We start from the raw sequence: 22,412 nt of genomic DNA, 5'->3' as shown, positions 1-22,412 counted from the left end.
AGTATTGTAATCTAGGAAGTTATGAGTACTTCCAGTGTCAATCAAGACTTTAATGGCCTTGCCTCTCACAGATATTGTTACTCTCATGGTCTTAAAATCATGAGTGTCAGTTATGGCATGCATGGACACATAAGGTAGAATGGCACTTTCAAAGTTTGTTTCTAACCCTTGAGCCATCACAGCTAAAAAATTCCCTGAATCTGTTATCTTTCCTCTTCTACCTCAACTGGTTCTTCATAATCCTCCACCTCCATAGAGAATAACTGACTCTTCTTCTTACAAACATGACCAATTGAGTATTTTTCATCACAATTATAGCATAACCCTTTACTTCTTCTTTCTTCCATTTCAGCAAGAGTGAGTAGTTTGGGATTTCTAAAAATTGGTTCAGAGTTGCTAGCATTATTAGTGTTATAAGTAGCAGTACTTGTTGGTCTAAAAACAGTAGTTGGTTTGGAAGGGTTGTATGGTTTAGAGTAAGATTGGAAGGTGTTTTGGAAAGATGAAGCAAATCTAGTGGTATTTCTGGAACTTGACAAGTTGAGATTTTGGAAGAAAACTTGTTGCTGGATTTCTAGTGTTTATTCTTGAATTCTTGCTAGACTAATGGCTTCAGCAAAACTTCTTGGACCTAACATTTTAACTGTCATTCAATTTCAGGCTTCAATCCTCTCACAAAACAACTCACCACATACTCTTCAGAAAGATCAACTCTAGTTAGTAATTCATCAAAAGTATCAACATACTCTTTCACAGAACCTACTTGTCTCAGGTCCTTGAAATCACCCATGGGATCATCAAAAGTTCAGTCCCTAACCTGGAGTACAAACATCTGATGTATTCCCCCCAGCTTGGCCAATTTCTTGTCAACCTTTGTTTCATATATGCTTGGCGCCATTGTAGTGCCTTGCCTTCCAACTTACAAGAGGCAATCTTCACCTTTGAGTCATCAGAGATCTCACTTACTTCAAAGAATTGTTCACATTTGTATAGCCATTCCTTCAACTTAGTTCCATCAAAACTTGGAAACTCCATCTGATTTGTGAACTGATCTATGAGCCTATCTTGTCCTCTATGCTCAGTTTCATTGACTGCTACCTGAGGCCTCCTGTTTGCCCTATTGTGCTCTTCAGCTGGAACTCCATTCTCCTCTAATTCAGCTTGAACTAGAGCATTTATGTTTCATATTAACAACCTCTTGATTTCCTCCATGGGCCATCTTAGCATCCACAGCTTGTTGCATTTACACGCAACAGAACTGACAACCCCCTCGATTGACCCTTTCAAAGAGTCAACTTCTCTTCTTAACTCTTGCATTCAAGTGTTGTGATCTCCCATTTCACAAATCAGAAGATCGAAGCTCTGATACCAATGATATGAGCTGGATTTGAACATAATTTGAGATGGATTGAATAATCCTAAAGAGGGACTTTAGTTTCCTCTTGAACAGATTCACTCGAAATTAAATGGAAATGAAATTGGAATTTGAGTAATGAATTGGAATCTTATTTCATTGATTTCTCAACATGAATTACACAATGATGGAATCAAACTATATAGCTAAAATGAGGCGACAAAATCAATTAGACCATAACTACTTTTTGGACTTGGCGCGTGTGGCCACGTGCCTGTAACTACTTGTCCACGCGCCTAACTAACTTCCTTCTAACTAATTTCTGGATATTATCAATTAACTACCCCCTAATTATTCAGCTAACTAATTGTATTATTCTCCTAATCAATTACAATTCAAGGTGATTATATTGAGATCACATCATATCTTCAAACAATTTGGTTTAAACAAAACCATACCCCACATTGCTATTTACTAGTGTTGACAAAACCCTTAAACCCAAAATTAAGGTTCTTCAAGAACTTGGCTTATCTGGGTCAGAATTAGCTATTGTCATTGCAATAAGTGGTGCTTTGTGTAATACAAGTCTTGATACTTGCATTGGAAATCTTGATTATCTTCGAGAATTATTGGGTAGTGATGATGCTTCAGTAGCTATGGTTATAAAAAGATTACCTTGGTTACTTGCTCAGAATCTCCCAAAAGTAATGCCACCCAATTTGTTGTTAAAGAAAGTTGGGTTTTCAAGTATGGATATTAAGAAGTTTTTTCTTAATCGTCCGTTGGGTATGATTAAAAAGCCCGAGTGGCTTGAGGGCGTAGTTTGTCGAGTAGAAAAGGATTTCTACATTCCTAGAGGGTCACCTACGTTTAAACATGGAGTTGAAGCTATTGTAAGTTTTGCTGAGTCTACACTAAAAGTGAAAGTAGAGATTTTCAGAAGCTTTGGATGGTCAGATTCTGATATACTAACAATGGTGCAATAGCTTCCTTATTGTTTGACCACATCTGAGGTTAAGCTTAGAAATGGATTGAAGTTTTTCATGAATGAACTGGGATATGATTCAAGTTATATTGCCAGTCACCCTTCGCTTTTGAAGCTCAGTTTGGAGAAAAGGGTGTTGCCAAGGAATGAAATCTTCAAACTTATCAAAGAGAAGCAACTTTTAAAGAGGAAGCTATGTCTTTACACTGTCGTATCATATCCAGAATCAAAGTTTTTAGAGAACTATGTGTTGCCTTTCAGGTATGAGGTGCCTGAGTTGTATGATTTATATATGAAAAGTGCAGATGATTGTTTGTTTATGAGGTTTATACACTTTTGAGATGATATTCTTTTGTCCTCTTCAAGCTCCAATCAAGAATGTCGCTGCTTGTTTAGTTCCATTGTTGATGAGCCATTTCTCATCAATGTAAACTGAAAATTCAAGACATTCTCATTTTCAAGTCATATAATGCCTTTTGGTTGACAGAGAAGAAAAGTAGAAGAAAAAAATGGACTTCCTCGGTTGTAAGGCGTCTATTTTCTGAATGTATATCTCAATCAATACAATATAATTTCTTGCTTTTGGTTCAAAAAATTTCTCCTCTTTATCATAAGGTAGTATTCTCAACAAAACCTGATCTTGAGGCTTCTTACCCTGTGTGGCCTAATCTGAAGAGAGGAAGACTAGGTCTTTCAGAATATCTCAGAAATATATCTCCACTCAGCTTGATCTTGTGTGTCTTGAAAAAACTTCAGTTAATCACACGTAAAGAAAACGAGACTCAACCATGTTTCATGTAACCATGTATTGACCAGTTTGGAAAAAGCCCCTGGGCGTTGCCTCTTTTATGTTTTCCTCTGTTTCTGGAATGCTGCTGTGTCAAAGGTGGGTTCCCATAAAAATAAAGAAACTGAGATGTTGCTTAAAATAACAGATACAATCATACAACAAACTTTAGGTATGTTTGGGCATAAGTAATTCACATAGTCATTTTAAGTTCTGGTATCGTATCATGTCTTTCATTGAAATCATTTTCTACTAGTTTGGTGAGTGAGTGCCCATACTAATATGTTCTTTGGAGGAATGGTGTGTGTGTATGAAGTGAGAATCATTTAGGGTAGCTCAAAGTCGAGCAGGGTAAAAGTTCTGTCTGTCACAGTTGGCATCAGCAGAAAACGTTGTTGGTAAAATAGGAAGAACGATAGATAAACTCACTTGCTGATGTTATTTTACTGCATTTTCTATTTCAAATTCACGCACAACTATCATAATTTATTGGATAGAGAAGATAAGAGACATCACTCTCTTATAAAGGGCTCTTTCGAGTTCTGGTAAGCACTTCATCGTGCTAAAGCACTCTGCCACGACACATTTTCAGAGCAATGCTAGTCAACTTAATTAACTCCCTAAAGACATTCCTTTACTACTGTTCAAAAAGAAAGAAAAGAACTCATACAGTTCAAGTAATGTTGCTAAAAACACTTCCTGTGACTTTGTTGTCAGATGCTATGTCATTCACTCTTGTGAAGGCAAAATGCTGATTGCCTCAGTTAAGATACAGTTAAGATATATCTTAGCTCGTGTCCTACTTGGCGTGGTTCATTGGTTTTAGTACGATAATTAACACAAAACATTTATTGAAACATCTACTGGTATTTTTGTTCTTACCCTTTCTATTTGAGTTTTGTTAAATCACACGATTTATATAGTGTACTTAATGTATACTTCTTTGTTATTTGCTTCATGTTTCCTTCTCTTAGAGACTGAGATAGTAGACAAGGCAGTTTAAACCCTTCTGTTATTTAATCTTTTTAATCCGAATTTAAATATTTTGATAAGGCAGTTTCTGATTAAAAAGATTTTTCAATAGGGATATCGGCCATATAGTTCTCTCAGAAACATAGTTCATAGTGAGCACATTCAAACCCCCTCGGTCCTAGAGTAGGAGCCATCAGCTATATGATAGCCAATTGTTTATCTGACCCTCTGTGCCACAAAAGTATGCAAAACATACAATACTTTAGAGGATGGTCTGTCTTCATTAATTAATGCCTCTTGCTTTGTATTGTATAGTTGGCACAATTTTGGACATTCACCAGATTTTCTATGAGCATCCTACACTGGGTATGTTGCATTTTATTCGATGTCAAATAAAATTATTTGTGTTAAAGAAAATCTCTGTTTAAACCATACACAAGGCAAGATGCTAATAGAAATCTGGTGCAATTCTTTACTTCCTAGAAATTCTTCATTGCTGCTGCCCGTAAGGTGAAAGACAGGCATAGACTGATCAGTGATCACAAGGATTGTGTTTTAGTTAACTGGTCAAAAAAAGAAATTTTATTATGATTGTAGTTTCAGTTATGAGGAGACAGCTGCTCAGGCTGTTGAATTCTCTGGTATTTGTGCTGCTACTTCTTCTGTCATTTGTCTAGTAAATTCCAAGTTTAGTAACTATTTCTATTGACCACCTTTTATGTTCTCACTTGTGCAACCCTGTCTTTAATATTTCACTCCTTTGGGTGTAAATAAGCTCTTCCGTAGAACCAACTGGTGTATAATCAGAATGAATTGATTAACAGATTGCTGAAGAATAGTAGACTGCATGTAAGTTGTAACTATTCTCTTTGGTTAGTTTTTGAGTCTTTGAGGTTTTGGTGCATCCTTTTTTCTATTTTTCGCCTAATTGTATTTTAGAGGCCTGTTAGGGATATTTTAGGTAACATGAGGTGTCCTCTAGACCTTAGTATAAATGTCCCTCTTTTCCCATTTTGTAGCTGATGGGAAATTTTTAAGTTAAAATTCAAGTATAGAAGTAAGCGATTGAATAGAAAAGAGATAACAAGCAAAGTCGTTACATATTTCAGTCCCCATTCTAAATTGCCGTGTACAAAAACATTACTCCTATTTACCTAGACAGAAGTTAGACGAAATTTTTTTTTTTTTTTAAAAAAAAAAAGGACTAGCATCTACATAGTGGCAATCACTTCTACCAAAACAACAAAGAAAACAGTATAGACTAGCTGATCAGCATGTATTATTCATACTTTTCTTCAGCTGGTGGCATCGAGTAGCTGAGTAAGGTGAACAAGATGGTGAGTAAGAGCCATAAGTGTGAGCACATTAAGAAAAGATGAATATGAGTTCAACTTCTTAAGTTTCTGGCTTAATCTCACTACTTGAGGCTTCAATACTGCTGTTACCTTCTCTGGAGATGTTTCTGCAGGTACTTTACTAGTTGTTGTGTGAGTACTGGTTGTCTTTGTGCCTGTAGGATCCAACACTGAATCCACTTCTCTAGTACTGTTTGGTTCAACGTTAAATATGTGATTACCTCTGCCTTCTTCCTTCTCTAACTTCAATCTCTCAAACATAACCTGCATATTCCCATAGCAGATCATTAAAAAGAACTATAAATCCAAAAACAAGATTTAGTTGTTAAGAAATTACTCCCCCTGTTAGATGGTGTAGTTTGGAATACGAGGATTAAAGCACATAATTGGCAATAGTTTTTTGAAATAAAACTTATATACTACTATTCCTCTGTCTATCCCAATTTGTCCCATTGAAATTTGACCATGACCAATATCTTTTTTTTTTTTTTTTAAATTATAATGAGAAGAATTGCAACATTACACATAGTAATTCGTATCGTATAGCTTTTGAATATTTCAATTCTAATTTTAAAAGATCGAGTTGATCTAATCTTATTTAGCTTTAAAAATTATAAAGATACTAATTGACTCTTCGAGAAGTGAAGATCCCCAAATCGGGACGGGGGAGCTATCTTTTACATTCAGGAGTTCTTATGCACTTTTTCCCGTCTCCTCTCCTCAAAAACGGAGAAATTCCTTCTAATAAAAAAAGAATAACTTCTCTAGTATTTGAGATCAATACTTGCATAGTAAGCCTGGTTTATTGAGATCAATACTTGCATAGTAAGACTGGTTTTACTTTTAGCCTCAGCTTGGTGCTAATTAGTAATCCTAGCATATATTCACCCTAGCCAAGTACTATAGTGTAGTTAAAAAGAGTTGAACAAAATCCTAATCAAGAGCAAAAACTGTTCTGAACCTCCAAACAGTTTTTGTCGTTAAAGAAGATTTTTGAATCTTGTTTTGGTTGTTAACTAAAGATATGTGAAATATACCAACATGGGAAATGTGGCAAAATTGGAACTAAAGAGTTACCAAAAAAGGGCATTTTTTTTTTTTTTTTTTTTTTAAAGAGAACTAAAAGGAAAGTAAAACAAATGGATGATGGAGTATAATGCTGATAAAATGAAACGCAGAGAGTACATATTAAAAAGGTGAATTACCTTTGTGGCTCGAGGCTCTAAGTAGAGCAAATTGGCCAAAAGCATGGAGATTGAAGCTAGAAGATTAAAACCTTGCACTGCTTCAGCTGAGTTCGCGTAAAATCGACGTTTTTGGCTTAACAAATGGCCAAGGAATGCTGCACCAACGCAATAAGACATGGCCTTGAAGTAGACAGGGTAAATCTTGCTTTGAACAACTGCAAATTGTTGCCTAGGCAAAGCCCTAGCTAACACATGACTTGAAACAAATGTTACCCAAATACACATCCCATAAGCCACTGCAAATCCCAACAAGTGTGCCAAACGCATCACAGGACGCAAATTCTCAAACGAGAAGATATACATAACTACATCATAGAAGAATTCACGTCCTCGTTCGAGAATATCTTTCAAGTCTTTTTTACCTTCTTCTTTAACCCTTTTTGCACCTTCTTTTACTGTATCTTTCACTTGTTCTGCTTTCTCCTCTAATTCTTTTGCCTTTTCAGATATTTCTCCTTTTGTGTGCTCATATTTTCTTGATGCCTCTTGTTCCACTTCAGCCTTTTTTCTCTTTGTTGTGTCAACTACATCCTTGGCTTTTTCTTTAATTTCCTCAACTTCATCCTTAGCCTTATCTGAGGCTTCAGTAACTACATCTATCACTTTATCTGTAGTCCCTTTAGCACTTTCTTTAACTTCATCAACTTGATCAACGGCTTCATGTGCTTTTTCAGAAACCTTATCTTTGGTTTTGCCCATAGCACTAGCAATTTTTTCTCTGCACTTTCCAAAGGCATCACAAACAACATCTCTAGCACTAGCCTTAGTATGATATTCATGAACATTTTCTTGATCTTGATTATTCACATAAGGACTAGAGATTCCTTGTCCTATATTTGGAAGAACAGATGATGCCTCTTCAGCTTTTTCATATGACTTGTCTTTGAGATCAGAAACATACCCTGATTTTGATTTTTCTGTTGGAATTTCAGCTTGATCTTGTGGGGAGATTAAGACCTTGGTGCCATCATCTTTATCAAACTCAACTACTAAAACAACATCTTCTTTCTTATTAATATTCTCTGGGTTAGGCTTGAAAAATCCTGCTGTAACAAGTGTGGATAATACAAGAGAAATAGCCAAAACATTCATCATCCTATAGCTACTTTTTTTTTATTTCCTTATGTGGAAGCAAAGACAAAGCGGTGTATAAGGAATGGAAGTTAGTGCGAGGAAATAGGAGGTTCATGTCGTAGGAAAGTTTGAATGTTTCACACGTCAGGAGTGTTGCTGGATCAAAATGTATACGTGTTAGGTTGCATGCGGTTTTGGAATGCTACGTGTCCGCTTCTAGCTTCCCCTGTAAAGTATTTGAGATGTATAGGCGTGTGCTCGGTACTAAGAAAAAAAAAATTCCAAAACGTATTTATTACTCCCCGCCTGACACCTTTCGAATTTTGAGATTCAAACAAATCTTTTTTACCATAATTTCTTCATATTTTGAATTGTCAATCATTTGACTTATAGTACTTTTTACGTAGTTTTCAAATATGTAGATTTTATATTAAAATTTTGAAGATTCTATGCCCGAATTTGCGGTCAAAATTAAATAGTTTAACTCTTGAAATTGAACTGTGCCACATAAATTGGGACAAAGAAAGTAATTTTTCGATGTTCGATTGGTTAAAATTTCTTAAAAATTTTATTCTCTAGGAAAATTTCTTAAGAATGAGGTGATTTTTCTAGTAAAAATAGAAAAACAAACAAGACATTTTACAGTAATTATGTCTCTCCTACCCTCCAACACACCTCATCTTCACAACTTCACCCCTAATCACAAACTAAAAAATAAATATTATTGGTAAGTATATTTTGTTTGAGAATTATGAATGAAAATTATAAATCTAAAAGAAAAACTACTTCTATGCTGCTTAAAATACTTTTTTACTTGTCAAACACTTTAAATCTATAAAAATTAATATAGACAATAAAGTATATTCAGCTTTCAAAAAGCTTGGCAAAAACAGTATATTAATTTTTAAAAAGTACCAATCCTTGTAACTAATTTCTTGGTCCCCATAAATTTTAGACTCAAACACAAAAACCCAACCCGTCCACAATACGAAACCCAAACCCGCAAAGTAACCCGTTCAACTAGTTTAAATCTGATTTTCAACTGAATTACGTTCATAGATTCCAAATGAATCACGTTCACAAAAATGCCAAGACTTATTTAAAAGGATAAGGCATCAATACCTTGAACTATACCCTAAGTTTTTGAAACATACATTACCTTTACAAGGGTCCTATTACCCCCTAAATTATTTTAAAGTGTAATAAAGCATAGAGAGTGTGCTCACTTTCTTGGAGGCATGTGAGAGACGAAAAATGAGCTAAATTTCTAAATAATATGGACATGTTTACAATTAATTAGTCTACATAACTAATTAACATTACAAAAGGTTGATTTTCAAGAACATAAAAAAATAAAAATAAAAAGAGGCAACGTTCTTCTTCTTCTTCATTTTTGGGGTCTCAAAATTCAACAAAAACTCAATCAAACCCATACCAATCAAGCTTAAAATTCAACTACAACTTCACAACAACATTATCACCAAACTCCAGTAATCAATTTTGCCAACAATCAAGAATTTTGACAAATTCACTTTTTGTTCTTCAAGCTTTTTCAAGGTTCAACAATGGTGAATTTGAAATTCTTTCTCCATTTTCGAATCTCAAAAGCAACTAAGGATCTAAAATGAGTTTAGCACTTGAATCTCAACTTTAAAACTTCAACAACCTTTGAACATGTTCAGCAACTCCAATTCTCTTTTAAGTTCATACAAGAACAATAACAATTGTCCTTTTTATTTTTCTAAATATAAAAGTGATATTTTCATTATATTCTGGAATTAAAAAGTAAAAAAGAAAAGGAAAAAAATGAAATAGATTTAAAAAAAATTGTGAAAATACATGTGGTAGCGCATGTATTTCACTGCCCACCAAGAGTTTGGTTCTCTATGTTATGTTCGCACTTGGGGTTGCATTTATTATACTTAAAAATAGGTCGGGGGTAAAGAAAAGGTGTGTCTTTTAAACTTAGGGTATAGCTCAGGGGATATTGATGCCTTATCCCTATTTAAAACTACAAGTTTTAGAAATTTTAGGTTCTCTGGTTAAGCATAATTCACAATAAAATGAAATTGAGGAAGTATATTAATTTTATTATTGTTTTCAAGTTTATCGTTGTTGCCCTAGTTAATTCTAATAATTTTGACAATTTTGTGGACTGAAAATAAGAGAAAAAGAGCAAAAGAAGATTTGTATGTGTTTCAACATGTGGACTCACGAGATGATGCATTAAGTGCTCCTGTGAAATCCTTTTTGTACCTTTGGGATTAATTTTGAGCACATACGAGAGGCGAGTTTTGGGTTAAAATTGTTCCTTATTTATGGGAGTAGGTTCATTTTGGTCCCTCAAATATTACCCTGAGTATATTTGATCTCTTATCTATGGAAATAGGTTCATTTTGGTCCCTCAAATATAACGCTAAGCATATTTAATCCCTTAACTATGCTAAAGTGGGGCACTTTTGGTTCCCCTAATAGAACCTGTTTAAAAAGTAACGGTGCTAAACCCATGTGGAGAAACACTTCACTGGAAGAAACTTCAAATGAAGAAACACTTCACCGGAAAAAACCCTAACCTCTCTGTAGAAAGCTTCAATTGGCTGGAAAAAGAAGAATCCGATTTTTTAAAACAGGCAAAATTTTTATCTAATATATTGAAATTTGCATTCACATGCTTTTGAAAAAAATTGAAGCAGTTCCACCAATTAAGATAATTTATAACAGTTGTTAAAAAGAATTTTGATTTTTTTAATATTTAACAAAAAAAAAAAATAGATTCACATGCTTCCAAAATAAGTGAAGCGGTTCCATGTGTGCTGCCAGATTACCGTTTAAGAGTTGGTTTCCAACCATATGATTCAACTATTATGAGTTGCTTTGCTAATATCTTATATGAGTTGTATTTTTTAGAGAGATGCCATTACTTTGCTTTGCATTTTGTCCGATGGGTTTAGCCTTTTACGATTCACGTGAGTGTGACATGGTTTAGCACCGTTACTTTTTAAACGGGTTCTATTATGGGAACCAAAAGTGCCCCACTTTAGCATAGTTAAAGGATTAAATATGTTTAGCGTTATATTTGAGGGACCAAAATGAACCAACTCCCATAGATAAGGGATCAAATATGCTCAGGGTAATATTCGAGGGACCAAAATGAACCTACTCCCATAGATAAGGGACAATTTTAACCCACAACTCTACGAGAGGCAGCCAATGCAAAACTTACGTAAGGTAAAATTTGTAACGACCTGTTAGGTTGTTTTGAGCACTAGAATTTCTTTTGCCTAAATGGATCATTTCATTGATTCAAAATGATATTTTTGACTTGCAGGTGGATGACACGGTTCTCGAGGCAATTGGAGTATTAAAGAGGAAAATCACAATTTTGAAGTTCTTAAGTTGAAATAAGGAAAGGGTTGACCAAAAGTCAACATTTGGGGTTAACAAACTCGAATTCGAGTTTTGGAAGCTCAATTAGATCCGGAACATGATTTTATGACTTTGTTGGATGGTTCGGACAAATCCTAAGGGGCTCAGGAGTGATTCAGATACTTGGTTGTGATACTGATTAAGTTTATGGGTTTGAGTTGACCACGGTCAACATCATGTCAAAACGATCCAGAGTAGTGTTTTGAGCGTTCTAACTGGTTCGTAGCATTTTTTACTATTGATTTACATATTTAATTTGTGTCCGGGGAATTATGTACAGGTGCTAAAACGGAGATTCAGAGACACCAGAAACTGGTGCCAAAGTTTTGCTCTTCAAGTTTACAAGAGGTGGGCCGCATTCGCGAAGTCTTGGGGGATTAAGGCATCGCGATTGCGATAGGTCCTCCACATTTGTAATGGGCTCAGGAGAGGCAAATCTAGGATTTCTAGAACATGGGTTCACCACTAAAAAAAAAAAAATATTAAGTGGGACTTGCTCCCTAGTCCTTTAGGTAAATAACTCAACTTTCAACGAAGTGCACCATTTAGCCTTTTTGTAGTATGGGTTCCAACAGATAGTATTATACTAATTTTAGAAAATATATACATAACATATCTAGTTTTACGGAGAGACCATGTGATCACGTGCCCCAATTTTGTTACCTAAAATCGCCCCTGGGCCCAGGTCGGGACAGCCCTTCGCATTAGCGATGGTCCTTCACATTCGCGAAGAAGGGACTGTTCCTGGACAAATTTAAATTCCCAATTCGATGGGACATTTCATATTTCGATTTTGGAAGTTCTAGACCTCGGATTGTTAGTGCCGAGGTTTAGAATAGTCTGTATGAAGAAGGGGATATGGTTTGCGTGAATACTGTTAATACATTGATCTTGAATAGTGATTCTAGTGAGACTTTTAATTTTATTAATGGATGGAATGAATCCAGTGCTTGCTCTTGAATATACTTTTGGAAATAAAAAGAAATTAACTAGTGTTGTGGATACCCATGAAACAAAAGAAGGAATGTATATCTAATGGTGCAAAATGACAAGATAAGAACGAGAGCTATATGCACACACTCAACTTGTAAATGGGAAATCACAATGTCAAGATTGCACAAGTTCTGTGTTAGACATCTTTGTAGCAATTTTAGGAAAGCTGAATTTAGTGGTTCCTCCTTCGAGAGTGCAGTTTGTGTTGCTGCATCAACTACAAAAAAGAAATTTTTAATGATCGCATGTTTGAAATTATCAATTTAGATGTGACACCTGCTTTTTTGGTTAAATGATAAAGCACCTCATAAATGATCACGATCGCATTTCACTTCAAATGCTAAGAGTGATATTTTGTTGATCAATAACATGTGTGAATGTTAAATAGCATGACACTTGAGGCATGAGAAAAATCAATTATAACATTGTTGGAAACATTATATGTATTATTGTTTTAATCCCTTACGATTGCTAATGTTGTGTATGATAATTGAGATAGTCGATAGTTCTCTAAGTGCCGATCATGACCCTTCAAATTTGAATCGTTCTGATTAACTTTGCTTTATTTTTTGGACAACTACTTTTTCTATGAGGAAAACATGTATTTGATTAATTTTCAAAGATAAGTTCTTCAAAAGAACTTGTATATGTTTGTTTTTGTAAAAGATGTCTTTTTGTTGTTTCTGTTTGGAGGGTAACTTTGCGAACTTTTATTTTATAGCATCAATGTCACTAAATTACTTTTTGAAACAAAAAGTTATTCAAATTTGCATAATTATCACATAAAGTCACTAAGAAATTTTTATAATAGAATATTCACTCAACTTTGCGTAAGTATCACAAAAATTGTTTCCTTTATTTCCTGCTAGTGACTTTTTATGATACTTATGCAAAGTTGAGTGACTTTTCTGTTATAAAACAGTTTAGTAGCTTTGATGATATTTAAGTAAAGTTGAGTGATTTTTTAATTATAAAAATAATTTAGTGGCTTTGATGCAATAAAGTAAAAGTTGAGTCACCATCCACGACATTTAGGGCTGCTTATCCGGCGGATCAGACGGATACTTACGCTTAACGTTCAGCTTACCGGTTATCGACTTTAAATGTACTTATCCTCTAGCCAACCGATAAGATATCGATTGATTTGGTATCGATTAGCAAATTATCGGGCGATTATCAATTAAATTTAAGAGACAATAAAAATTAAATAGACAAAGAATTATCTGATAAATTTCATACACTGTCTCAGTTGGTTGGCTTAAAGTAGTCACTTCAATTGCAATTTGCAAACATATCTATTTATTCAACATCATTAAAAGCTCTACCTCGGAAATTTCATTAACACTTGGTGCAGGACAAAACTAGACCTATTTACTACTCTTTCTTTTAGGGCTTAAGTCTTCCGCCACCTAAACTTATTCACATATTTCATTTAGACACCTCAACTCAGGCTTGTTCCTATTGAGCGCCTGTACCATTCCGAATTTGAACCACTTAAACACTTTTTGCTGACATGACAAAAAATGTGTTCCTCACTCTCTTTAAATGCGTAGAACAAATCCAAACTGTACAACTTTTTATGTTAACTAAAAGAGGAAGACAACTCTACAAAGGATGGTGAGACAGTGGCGGACTTATTGGCCGGAGCTGCTCGTTTTCCGGCAAAACTCCATGAATTCCGGACTTATTTCACCAAAATTAACAACCAACAAAATATGAACCGTGTGAAAAAAAGTACAAATTATAGCAAATCTACTACTTGAAACGTAAGAACTGAAAATAGGAAAAATTATTGGCAAAGTTTGGTCACCAATGCTTTGATCGAAAAATTTCTCCGGCGACGTCGTTGCTCGCTTCCTTTTTTTTTTTTCCTTTCTTTTTTCCTTTCAATCTTCTCTTTCATTGAACCTAAATAAGGGAAGAAAAGGGGAATAATTGTTGGTGAGGTGGGGGAACAGCAACGGGTGGTGGTTTGACGAGGAAGAAGAAGAAGAAAGGGGGTTGATTGCTTAGGGTTTGGGGGGTGGGGTCCCGTCTTTCTCTTTTTCAACTATTTTTAAATGAGTTAAATAGGTTTAAAATTCCATTTCTTAAAAAAAAAAAAACACACACACACACAGAGTTCATTATTTTAATGATTATTTTAAGTCCAAATGCCACGTGCCCATATTTGATTCGTCGTTTTGCCACATTATTCATGAGTGGGGTACACACACTTTAAAATTTCCATTGATTGTCAAAAAAGTGTCTGAGTGGTAAAATCCGGAGTGGTAGAGGTGTTCAATAAAAGAATGGGTTGAGTGGAATCTGTGGACAAATTGAGATAGTGGCGGATGACTTAAGTCTTCTTTTAAATTTGTCTGATTATCCCTTGCAGAGATCCCATTGTACTAATTGGAGAAAGCTTGACCTAGCTTTGGAAGCAGGATGCTCTCCTTTTACATCTTAGCATATTAAGTATTGTCTATTCTCCACATGTGTTTTAATAGATACTTTATATACATAAGAGTAAACATGTAAATAAGATAATTCTTGACTGGTTAACGATTTACCTGATAAGGAAATTGAGTAATCCGCTCCTTCACTGATAAACAGTTAACTATAAAATTTTAATTCGTTCATCAACCGTTAATCCGATAATCCAATACGAATAAGCTAATGTGCGGTTGGATTATAGTTAGTTTCGGTTTTGAATAAGCCCTAGCTGGCATTAACCCATTCGACTGTGTATATTAATTTATTTTCTGTAAAAGAAAAAAAAAAGAATGTTGACTATTTAAAAAAGAAAAGATTTCAAAACTTGTTGGGTCATAAAAATAAGTCTAAGAAGTTTGGTGGGGTGTATTGTTGTATCTTAAAATATCAGGAGAAACATATTTACAAGCCAACGGAGGCAAGCTAGGCTTCCAACTTAACGAAGTTCGCAAGAGCAGCAGCGGCGTCTACTTGCTAATTCTTGGTATGTTCCTATGGTTCACTACCTGCTCATTCTTGCTGATTTTACTTATTCTGCTTTTAAGTCATTTGGTCTTTAATTTTTTCATTCTTTTGAAACCCTTTTTGGTGATATGTGGAAAAATAGGGGGTGGGGGTGGGGTGGGATGGAGGGTCGAATATGCGCCAAAGGGTGTGGCCTAGTGGTCAATGAAGTGGGCTGGGAACCATGAGGTTTTAGGTTCAAATACGAGGACACACAAAAACACTAGGTGATTTCTTCCCATTGTCCTAGCCTTAGTGGATAGAGTTACCTGGTATTTGTTGCTGGTGGGAGTTGGTAGGTATCCCGTGAAATTAGTCGAGGTGCGTGCGAGCGGGCCCGAACACTATGGCTATCAAAAAAATATGTGTTGAATATTTACTTGTCTTTTTGTAGTTGATATGTAGTTTAGTGGTGTTGTTAGTCTACACACACATATATGTATGCATTATAATTTATAAACGATAATGCTAGGTAAGTATGTGGCCTAATAGTCAATGAAGTGGGAGAACCATAAAGTCTCAGGTTCAAATCCAAGCAAACTACTCCCTCTGTTTGAATTTATGTGAACCTATTTCCTTTTTAATCCGTGCCAAAATGAATGACCTCTTTCCTAATTTGGAAACAAATTCACTTTATGAAATGATTTACAGCCACACAAATATTCAAGACTTATTTTGAACCACAAGTTTCAAAAGTCTTCACTCTTTCTTAAATGTCGTGCCCAGTCAAATGAGTTCACATAATTTGAAACAGAGGGAGTAGTTTTTTTTTTTTTTTTTTTGCGAAATTGGTAACATTGAATACTAGGTGATTTTCTCCCATCTAGCTACCCCTTGGTGGGCATAATAATACTGGTGAATGTGCTGGTGGGTGGTAGCAAGTACCCGGTGTAATATTTGACGTGTGCGCTACAACGCATTGAAGGAATAATTAGGCACAAGAGAAAGATACAATGATGGCTATACAGAAGAAAATTATCAAACTAGAGAGGGAAGAGGTACGAGGCTTTAATCAAAACTCATAATTCCCACTACATTTGAGCTACAACCTCAGAAAATATGTAGCAGCCCCCTATTTATAATAGTATAAAACCAAATTGGACTGAGAACTAGAAAACCTATTCCTATATGATCTTAGCTATGAACCTAATTAGACATGAATTAAATAAACTAGCGAATTTTGAATTGCTAATCTTGGTTTAATTTCAACATGGTATCTTCGTACTCATGTCTCTAACTAGGTATTATATAAATATTGATGTTCAGTGCTTTATAGCTAAGTTACTCGGACTCCGGTGCAGGTGTCCGATACGGATGTGGATCTAGATGTCGGATCCTTCATGATCTAAATTTTAAGATTCGGGGATACGGATCTAGTTATGGAAGAGTGACATAGAAATTTTAATATACAAGGTATTGCATTTTCTTCAATTTCACCTTAGCTTTAGTTTTGATTAAAGAAATCATTGAATCTGTCCAGAATTTCTACGTCAATTTTGGTCAAAGTATCCAAAATCGGTTGACCAGATCGGGTACGGATCCCACACCCACACCCACGTCGTGTCGACACGGGTGCGATACCGAAAGTGAAGAGTCCGAGTAACATAGCTTTATAGCCAAGAAAAGGGTCATTGTGAGGGTCAGAAGAAAACAAATTTCAGTAAACGAATCTACTGTTTCACTTCACTAACAGGCAGTTTCTCCGAAACATGAACCGTTAGTATGATGAAAATCTAATACACTGATTATGTGAAAAATTGAAAGCTGGATTAGTGTTAACTCGATCTTAAGTTTAGGAAAAGCTAATTATATATTCACAAATCTCTAGCACCAAGAGAGTGGTAGGACAAGAATGTTTACAAGATACAATATTTTTCCTTCATTTTCTACGACATTTTTATTTTACACCAAAAAGATAAAAGATGTAAACAAGTAAAACTTCAGCGAAGATTTTTCAGTTCAGATTTAAAGGATAGTTTTTGCAGCTTTTAGGTTCCAAAGTTGTGGGAGTTTGAGGGCTTCTCTGCACTTTACTTTGTTTTCTTGTACTTTAATTATCTATGTATACACGTGTATGTGTCACCCTGTATTCTTAGTCACACAGCTGTGATACGCTTTCTGTCTTTCTGAACAGGTGCAATTTCATCTATTTGCCGGCCCAAAGCTTTCCTTCTTTTGTCTTATGAGAAAGCATCAAGAACGTTGTATCGTGGGACACATAAAGGACTATTCAGTCCATGTAGAATAATTGGAGGGGAAACAAAAACCAACTAAGATATGAACTCTTAGAGGATTCTAAAGAAGAAGCAATGTGGATGCATTATCACCAGCTAGTTCTGAGGCTATGTCTTTGATTAGCAAATGCTTAACAACTTCTACTGAACCATCTTCACTGTCCATACCGATTCTGAATTTGTTGAGAGCGTGCAAAACCATCAAAAACCTTCTACAAGTCCACACCCACATAATCCAAAAAGGCTACGAGCAAGACCATTTTATCATCAACCAGTTTATATCGCTCTGTAACACTTTTTCCTTCGATGTCTCTTATGCGACGAGTGTATTTGAGCGTGTCATTCAGCCTAACGTTTATGTCTGGAATACATTGATTAAAGGGTATAGCAAACAGTCATCCCTTGCTGGTTGCTTCGTTATCTTGAAACAAATGAAAAGAAGTATGAATGTGATACCTGATAAATATACTTTTCCTTCACTGGTCAAATCTTGTTCTAATGCCTTGGCTTTGAGGGAAGGACAGACCGTTCATGGATTAATAATTAGATATGGAACTGATAGTGATGTGTATGTAGGATCCAGCTTGATTGATCTTTATGGGAAATGCAATCAGATTGAGCATGCACGTAGAATCTTTAATGAAATGCCTCTAAGGAATGAGGTTACATGGACTGCTATGATTGTTGGCTATATATATTTTGGTGATTTATTGCAAGCGAGGAAATTATTTGATGAAATGCCCAAGAGGAATATAGTCTCGTGGAATGCAATGATTAGTGCATTTGTGAGGTTTGGTGATTTGGTCAGTGCCAGGAAACTGTTTGATAGTATGCCTGACAAGGATGCGGTATCTTTTACTACTATGATTGATGGTTATGCTAAGGCTGGTGACATGGCTTCAGCGAGGTTCCTGTTCGATCAGTCTTTTAGCAGAGACATAATTTCTTGGTCTGCTTTGATATCTGGGTATGCTCAGAACGGGCAGCCCAATGAAGCTATCAAAATTTTCCATGAAATGTTGTCAATGAATGTTAGACCAGATGAGTTTATAATGGTAAGTTTGATGTGTGCGTGTTCTCAGTTAGGTCGTCTGGACCTGGCAAATTGGGTAGAAAATTATATGAGCCAAAATTCATTTGACCTTAATCAAGTGCATATAGCTGCAGCCCTTGTGGATATGAACGCTAAGTGTGGGAATATGGAAAGGGCAACAATGCTGTTTGAGGGAATGACTAAGCGTGATCTAGTATCATATTGTTCAATGATACAAGGCCTGTCTATTCATGGCTGTGGTTCTCAGGCTGTAGCTTTCTTTGATAGGATGCTGAACGAGGGGCTTGTGCCTGATGATGTTTCCTTAAAGGTAATTCTGACTGCTTGTAGTCGTGCAGAACTTGTTAAAGAGGGTTGCCGGATCTTTAATCTAATGATAAACAAATATTCTGTCAATCCTTCTCCGGATCATTATGCATGTGTAGTAGACCTTCTTGGAAGATCAGGAAAACTTAAAGATGCGTATGAAATTATAAGGTCGATGCCTGTTGAACCTCATGCTGGTGCTTGGGGTGCACTTCTTGGGGCTTGTAAGCTACACTGTGACATTGAAGTAGGGGAGGAGGTATCCCGAAGACTTTTTGAACTTGAACCTCAAAATACTGGTAACTACGTGCTTCTGTCAGACATCTATGCTGCCGCAAATCGGTGGTTAGATGTTGCGCTGTTGCGTCAAAAAATGACTGAGAAGGGTCTTAGGAAGATACCTGGTTGCAGCAGTTGGGTATGAAACAATCCTTAAAACTTTTTCCTATTATTGTTCATGTCTTTATGTCCTCTTTACGGGCTTGCTTTTTATCTCTTTTTTCCGCATTTTGAGTCATTTTACTTGTTTCAAATTTAACTTCTTCAAGAGCACTAAAAGCTTGAACTGTTTTACTTGTTACCGGTATGAATAGTGAATAGTTTGAACTAGGAACGAATGGATGCTTTTTTTAATTGAATTGCTTTCTTTTATCTGCCTGACTTGTTTTTTTCTCCTGTGGTTCCCTTTTAAGTTTAACTGGTGCATTTTAATATAGTGTTCCAGCCTTCTTTGTCAAATAATAATAATGAGAAAAGCTATTCCAGTTTAGGATAGATATCTTTATTTTCAGGTGGAATAGTCTATGCATCTTCCAAGTAATTTTCTCAGCTTTTGCCTGTTAAGCGCGAAATTTGTAAGGTTTTTTGGTTGGACAAATTGAAAGCCAAGTTGAACCTTTCTGATTTTTTGTTATTTCTTTATAGGTATAACGCGATGGCAATTTGTGGATCACCCATTGAACCAGGAACTACGGAAGGAAATCCGCTTCTAAACCAGTTTCCCGTATGAGTCAGGCTGCACTAGATTTTCTGCATACATGAGAGATAATTCAGATTTCTTGCGCATGGAATTGAATAGTTTACCATTACAGAGAGGCTATGATCACTTGGAGTAGTGAGACAGATAAGCATGTATATGCAGATTGGTTTTAGATCCAGTAGATTGAGAAGAAAATTTTCCTGGTACTTTGATTTTGTCTAGTGCACTCAGCATCAGACCTTCCACTTCACAGTTGGATTCAGACAGAGTTTAAAGATGGAAATTCCCATTTCAGTTTGAACGCTGACATGCTGAGGAATTGTTGGTCCGGTTTCTCAATTTCTTGCCATTTGTATTCAGGCTTGCAAAAAGAGTAAAAAGTTACCAAAGGTACTAGTGGAATAGTTTTTGGTTTGGCAAATATCGGGGATGATAATGTTTCATCCTTATCTAAAAAGTGGTTAGTATCTCTCTCTTTATAAATTTTATTCATTCAATCTTTTCCGTCTTTGTGAATTTTTGAATGTTGAGTGGTTATTTATGTATATAAAGATAAATTGTTCAATTTTTTTTTTCTTTTTTCTTTGTGCTTGTTGCAGAACAAAGCTTTGTGCCAAGAAGAAAATCCTTTAGTTCAAGAATTGATCAATTCATGAACAGCTCCAGTGAAAAATCCTGATTTCCAGATTGTCAATTACAATTTGATTGGATTTAAATTTCGCTTCTGTCCCCTACATCAGAAGAGCTCATGACCAGAGTGCAGAGGCGATTTTTTGTGATCTCTGACTTAACATCTGAATGGGATACATTTTACTTGTTAATTGCAAGGCTGGGATTGAGAAGTCCCTGACGACTTCCCATTCTATATTATTGCTATGGCTCTTCTTCATTTCCTAACTTGTAAGTTCTCTGTGGCTATGCTGTATTTAGTGCCGAAAGGGTATTATTTTAAATGATTCTATTCTGAGTGTAGATGAAGGATGTTGAATATAATTAGATGAAAGGCTGAAGCCATCGACAGACCCTCGGGCTTGTCCGTAAAATTCACTTAGACCCCTCAATTGAGACCTCTACTATCTGAACCCTTCAAAACCACTTTTATTGTGCCACTTAGACTCAAAATTAATATCCAGCCAAACATGAATACTGCGTGCAATTCACATGCCAAACAACCAGTAAAACGGAAACGTGTGGATTATAACTTTTAAAAACTTAAAAAAAAAAAGATTTTGCAAAAAAAATTAGAAAATTTTATCTCTCTTCCATCTTCTCAGCTACTGCCACCATCTCTCCGCCGCCCTCTCCATCCCACCAACACCATTGTAGCTTACCACCACCCCTAAACAAGTAACAAAACCTTCCTCTTTTCTTCTCTAATCCATTACTTTTCATCACTAACACCGGAAAAATACCAACACCACCCAATTTTCGTCACTAATCCTTTACATATCTTCACTGGAAAAATAATCAGTTAGCAAGGATTTTCGCCGGAAAATATGAACTGCAAAATATTTTTCCCGTCACCTTCCTCTTTTCTTGTTTTCTTCTTCACTCAAATTCATTTTTCAACTAATCAGGAATCAAATCAGTTAAAATTTAAAAGTTAAGATCTGGTAAAGTTACCACCATTACAAACCCACCACCATTCCTCTTTTCTTGCTCCTCTACATTTTTGATGAAATTTTTTGTAACGTATGTTTAATAAATGATAATCCAAAAATAACAAAGTAAATGAACAGAAGCTAGGGAAGGGGTGACGGTGGCGGCAATGGTAGGATGGTGGATTGGTGGTGGGTGGGCCAGCGGAGAAGACAAAGAAGATGACCTTCCTTTTTTAGTTAATTTTTATTTTCGTTTTTGGTTATTTATTTACAATCACATATTTTTAAGCTGATTAAAATATACTCATATATTTTGAAGTTGTTTCACACACTCTGACCGAGTGTAATTCACGCACTGTGCCTCCTCAATAAATTATGTCCAAGTGGCACAGTAAAGGTGATTTGGAGGGTCCAGATGGTAGGGGTCTCAGTTAGGGGGTCTAAGTGAATTTTACGGACAAGTTTGAGGGTCTGTCAATGACTTCAGCCTAGATGAAACAACCATATTAAAAAGAATCATACAACTTGTAATGTGTTAAACTTTAAATATATGCCTGGTTTTACCCATACATATATATACATGTATATATACATGTATGTGTGCCTGGTATTGGTTTGACATGTGCTCTGCAAACTTAATGCTTAATACGTCGCTGAAGAGCGGAGAAAAGGAAGTTGATATATATGTATATACATATATGTGTGCCTGGTATTGGTTTGACATGTGCTCTGCAAACTTAATGCTTAATACGTCGCTGAAGAGCGGAGAAAAGGAAGTTGATATATATATATATATATATATATGTGTGTGCGCGCGCGCGCGCGCGCGCGCCTGGTATTGGTTTGACATGTGCTCTGCAAACTTAATGCTTAATACGTCGCTGAAGAGCGGAGAAAAGGAAGTTGATACTTCATTACTTCTAAAGCAAACTGTTTCACCTATAATTACAGAAATGTGTCTGAATTTCCAGAAAATTTACTCCAACTTGAAAATATTATGGAGCTTTTTGGTTTCCCAATTTGCATATGGCTACGTAGTTTCTTGACATATATTGTTACGCAACAA

General features: G+C 35.7%; 2 protein-coding genes across 5 annotated transcripts; one reads left to right on the top strand and one right to left on the bottom strand.

Moving 5' to 3' along the window:
- Positions 1-5,214: 5,214 nt before the first annotated feature.
- Positions 5,215-7,919, bottom strand: LOC132034259 (uncharacterized). The gene is made up of 2 exons (XM_059424556.1): positions 6,659-7,919; positions 5,215-5,717 (listed from the first exon to the last, which is right to left on the bottom strand). The coding sequence occupies exons 1-2, from the start codon at positions 7,793-7,795 to the stop codon at positions 5,394-5,396; spliced, it is 1,461 nt and encodes a 486-aa protein (XP_059280539.1). The 5' UTR covers positions 7,796-7,919; the 3' UTR covers positions 5,215-5,393.
- Positions 7,920-14,765: 6,846 nt separating this feature from the next.
- On the top strand, positions 14,766-20,717 carry LOC132034258 (putative pentatricopeptide repeat-containing protein At5g37570). Of its 4 annotated transcripts, XM_059424554.1 has the most exons (6): positions 14,768-15,152; positions 16,098-16,170; positions 16,474-16,585; positions 17,307-19,184; positions 19,691-20,205; positions 20,345-20,717. In XM_059424554.1, the coding sequence occupies exons 4-5, from the start codon at positions 17,517-17,519 to the stop codon at positions 19,694-19,696; spliced, it is 1,674 nt and encodes a 557-aa protein (XP_059280537.1). In that variant the 5' UTR covers positions 14,768-15,152; positions 16,098-16,170; positions 16,474-16,585; positions 17,307-17,516; the 3' UTR covers positions 19,697-20,205; positions 20,345-20,717. The 4 variants fall into 4 exon arrangements, with proteins under 4 accessions (XP_059280538.1, XP_059280537.1, XP_059280535.1 ...); XM_059424552.1 differs by lacking the exon at positions 16,098-16,170; XM_059424551.1 differs by lacking the exons at positions 16,098-16,170; positions 16,474-16,585.
- The last annotated feature ends 1,695 nt before the right edge of the window (positions 20,718-22,412 follow it).

This window comes from Lycium ferocissimum, chromosome 10 (genome assembly GCF_029784015.1).
Source record: "Lycium ferocissimum isolate CSIRO_LF1 chromosome 10, AGI_CSIRO_Lferr_CH_V1, whole genome shotgun sequence".
In the NCBI taxonomy this organism is placed as follows: domain Eukaryota; kingdom Viridiplantae; phylum Streptophyta; class Magnoliopsida; order Solanales; family Solanaceae; genus Lycium; species Lycium ferocissimum.
This window is presented reverse-complemented; position numbering and strand designations above follow the sequence as displayed.

What these genes read in the sequence shown, in the direction of transcription:
- LOC132034259 (XM_059424556.1), bottom strand. Translation starts at nt 7,795, where the DNA reads ATGATGAATGTTTTGGCTATTTCTCTTGTATTATCCACACTTGTTACA. An exon ending in TAGAGCCTCGAGCCACAAAG is followed by an intron (nt 5,718 to 6,658) that starts GTAATTCACCTT and finishes GGGAATATGCAG; the next exon opens with GTTATGTTTGAGAGATTGAA.
- LOC132034258 (XM_059424551.1), top strand. Translation starts at nt 17,517, where the DNA reads ATGTCTTTGATTAGCAAATGCTTAACAACTTCTACTGAACCATCTTCA.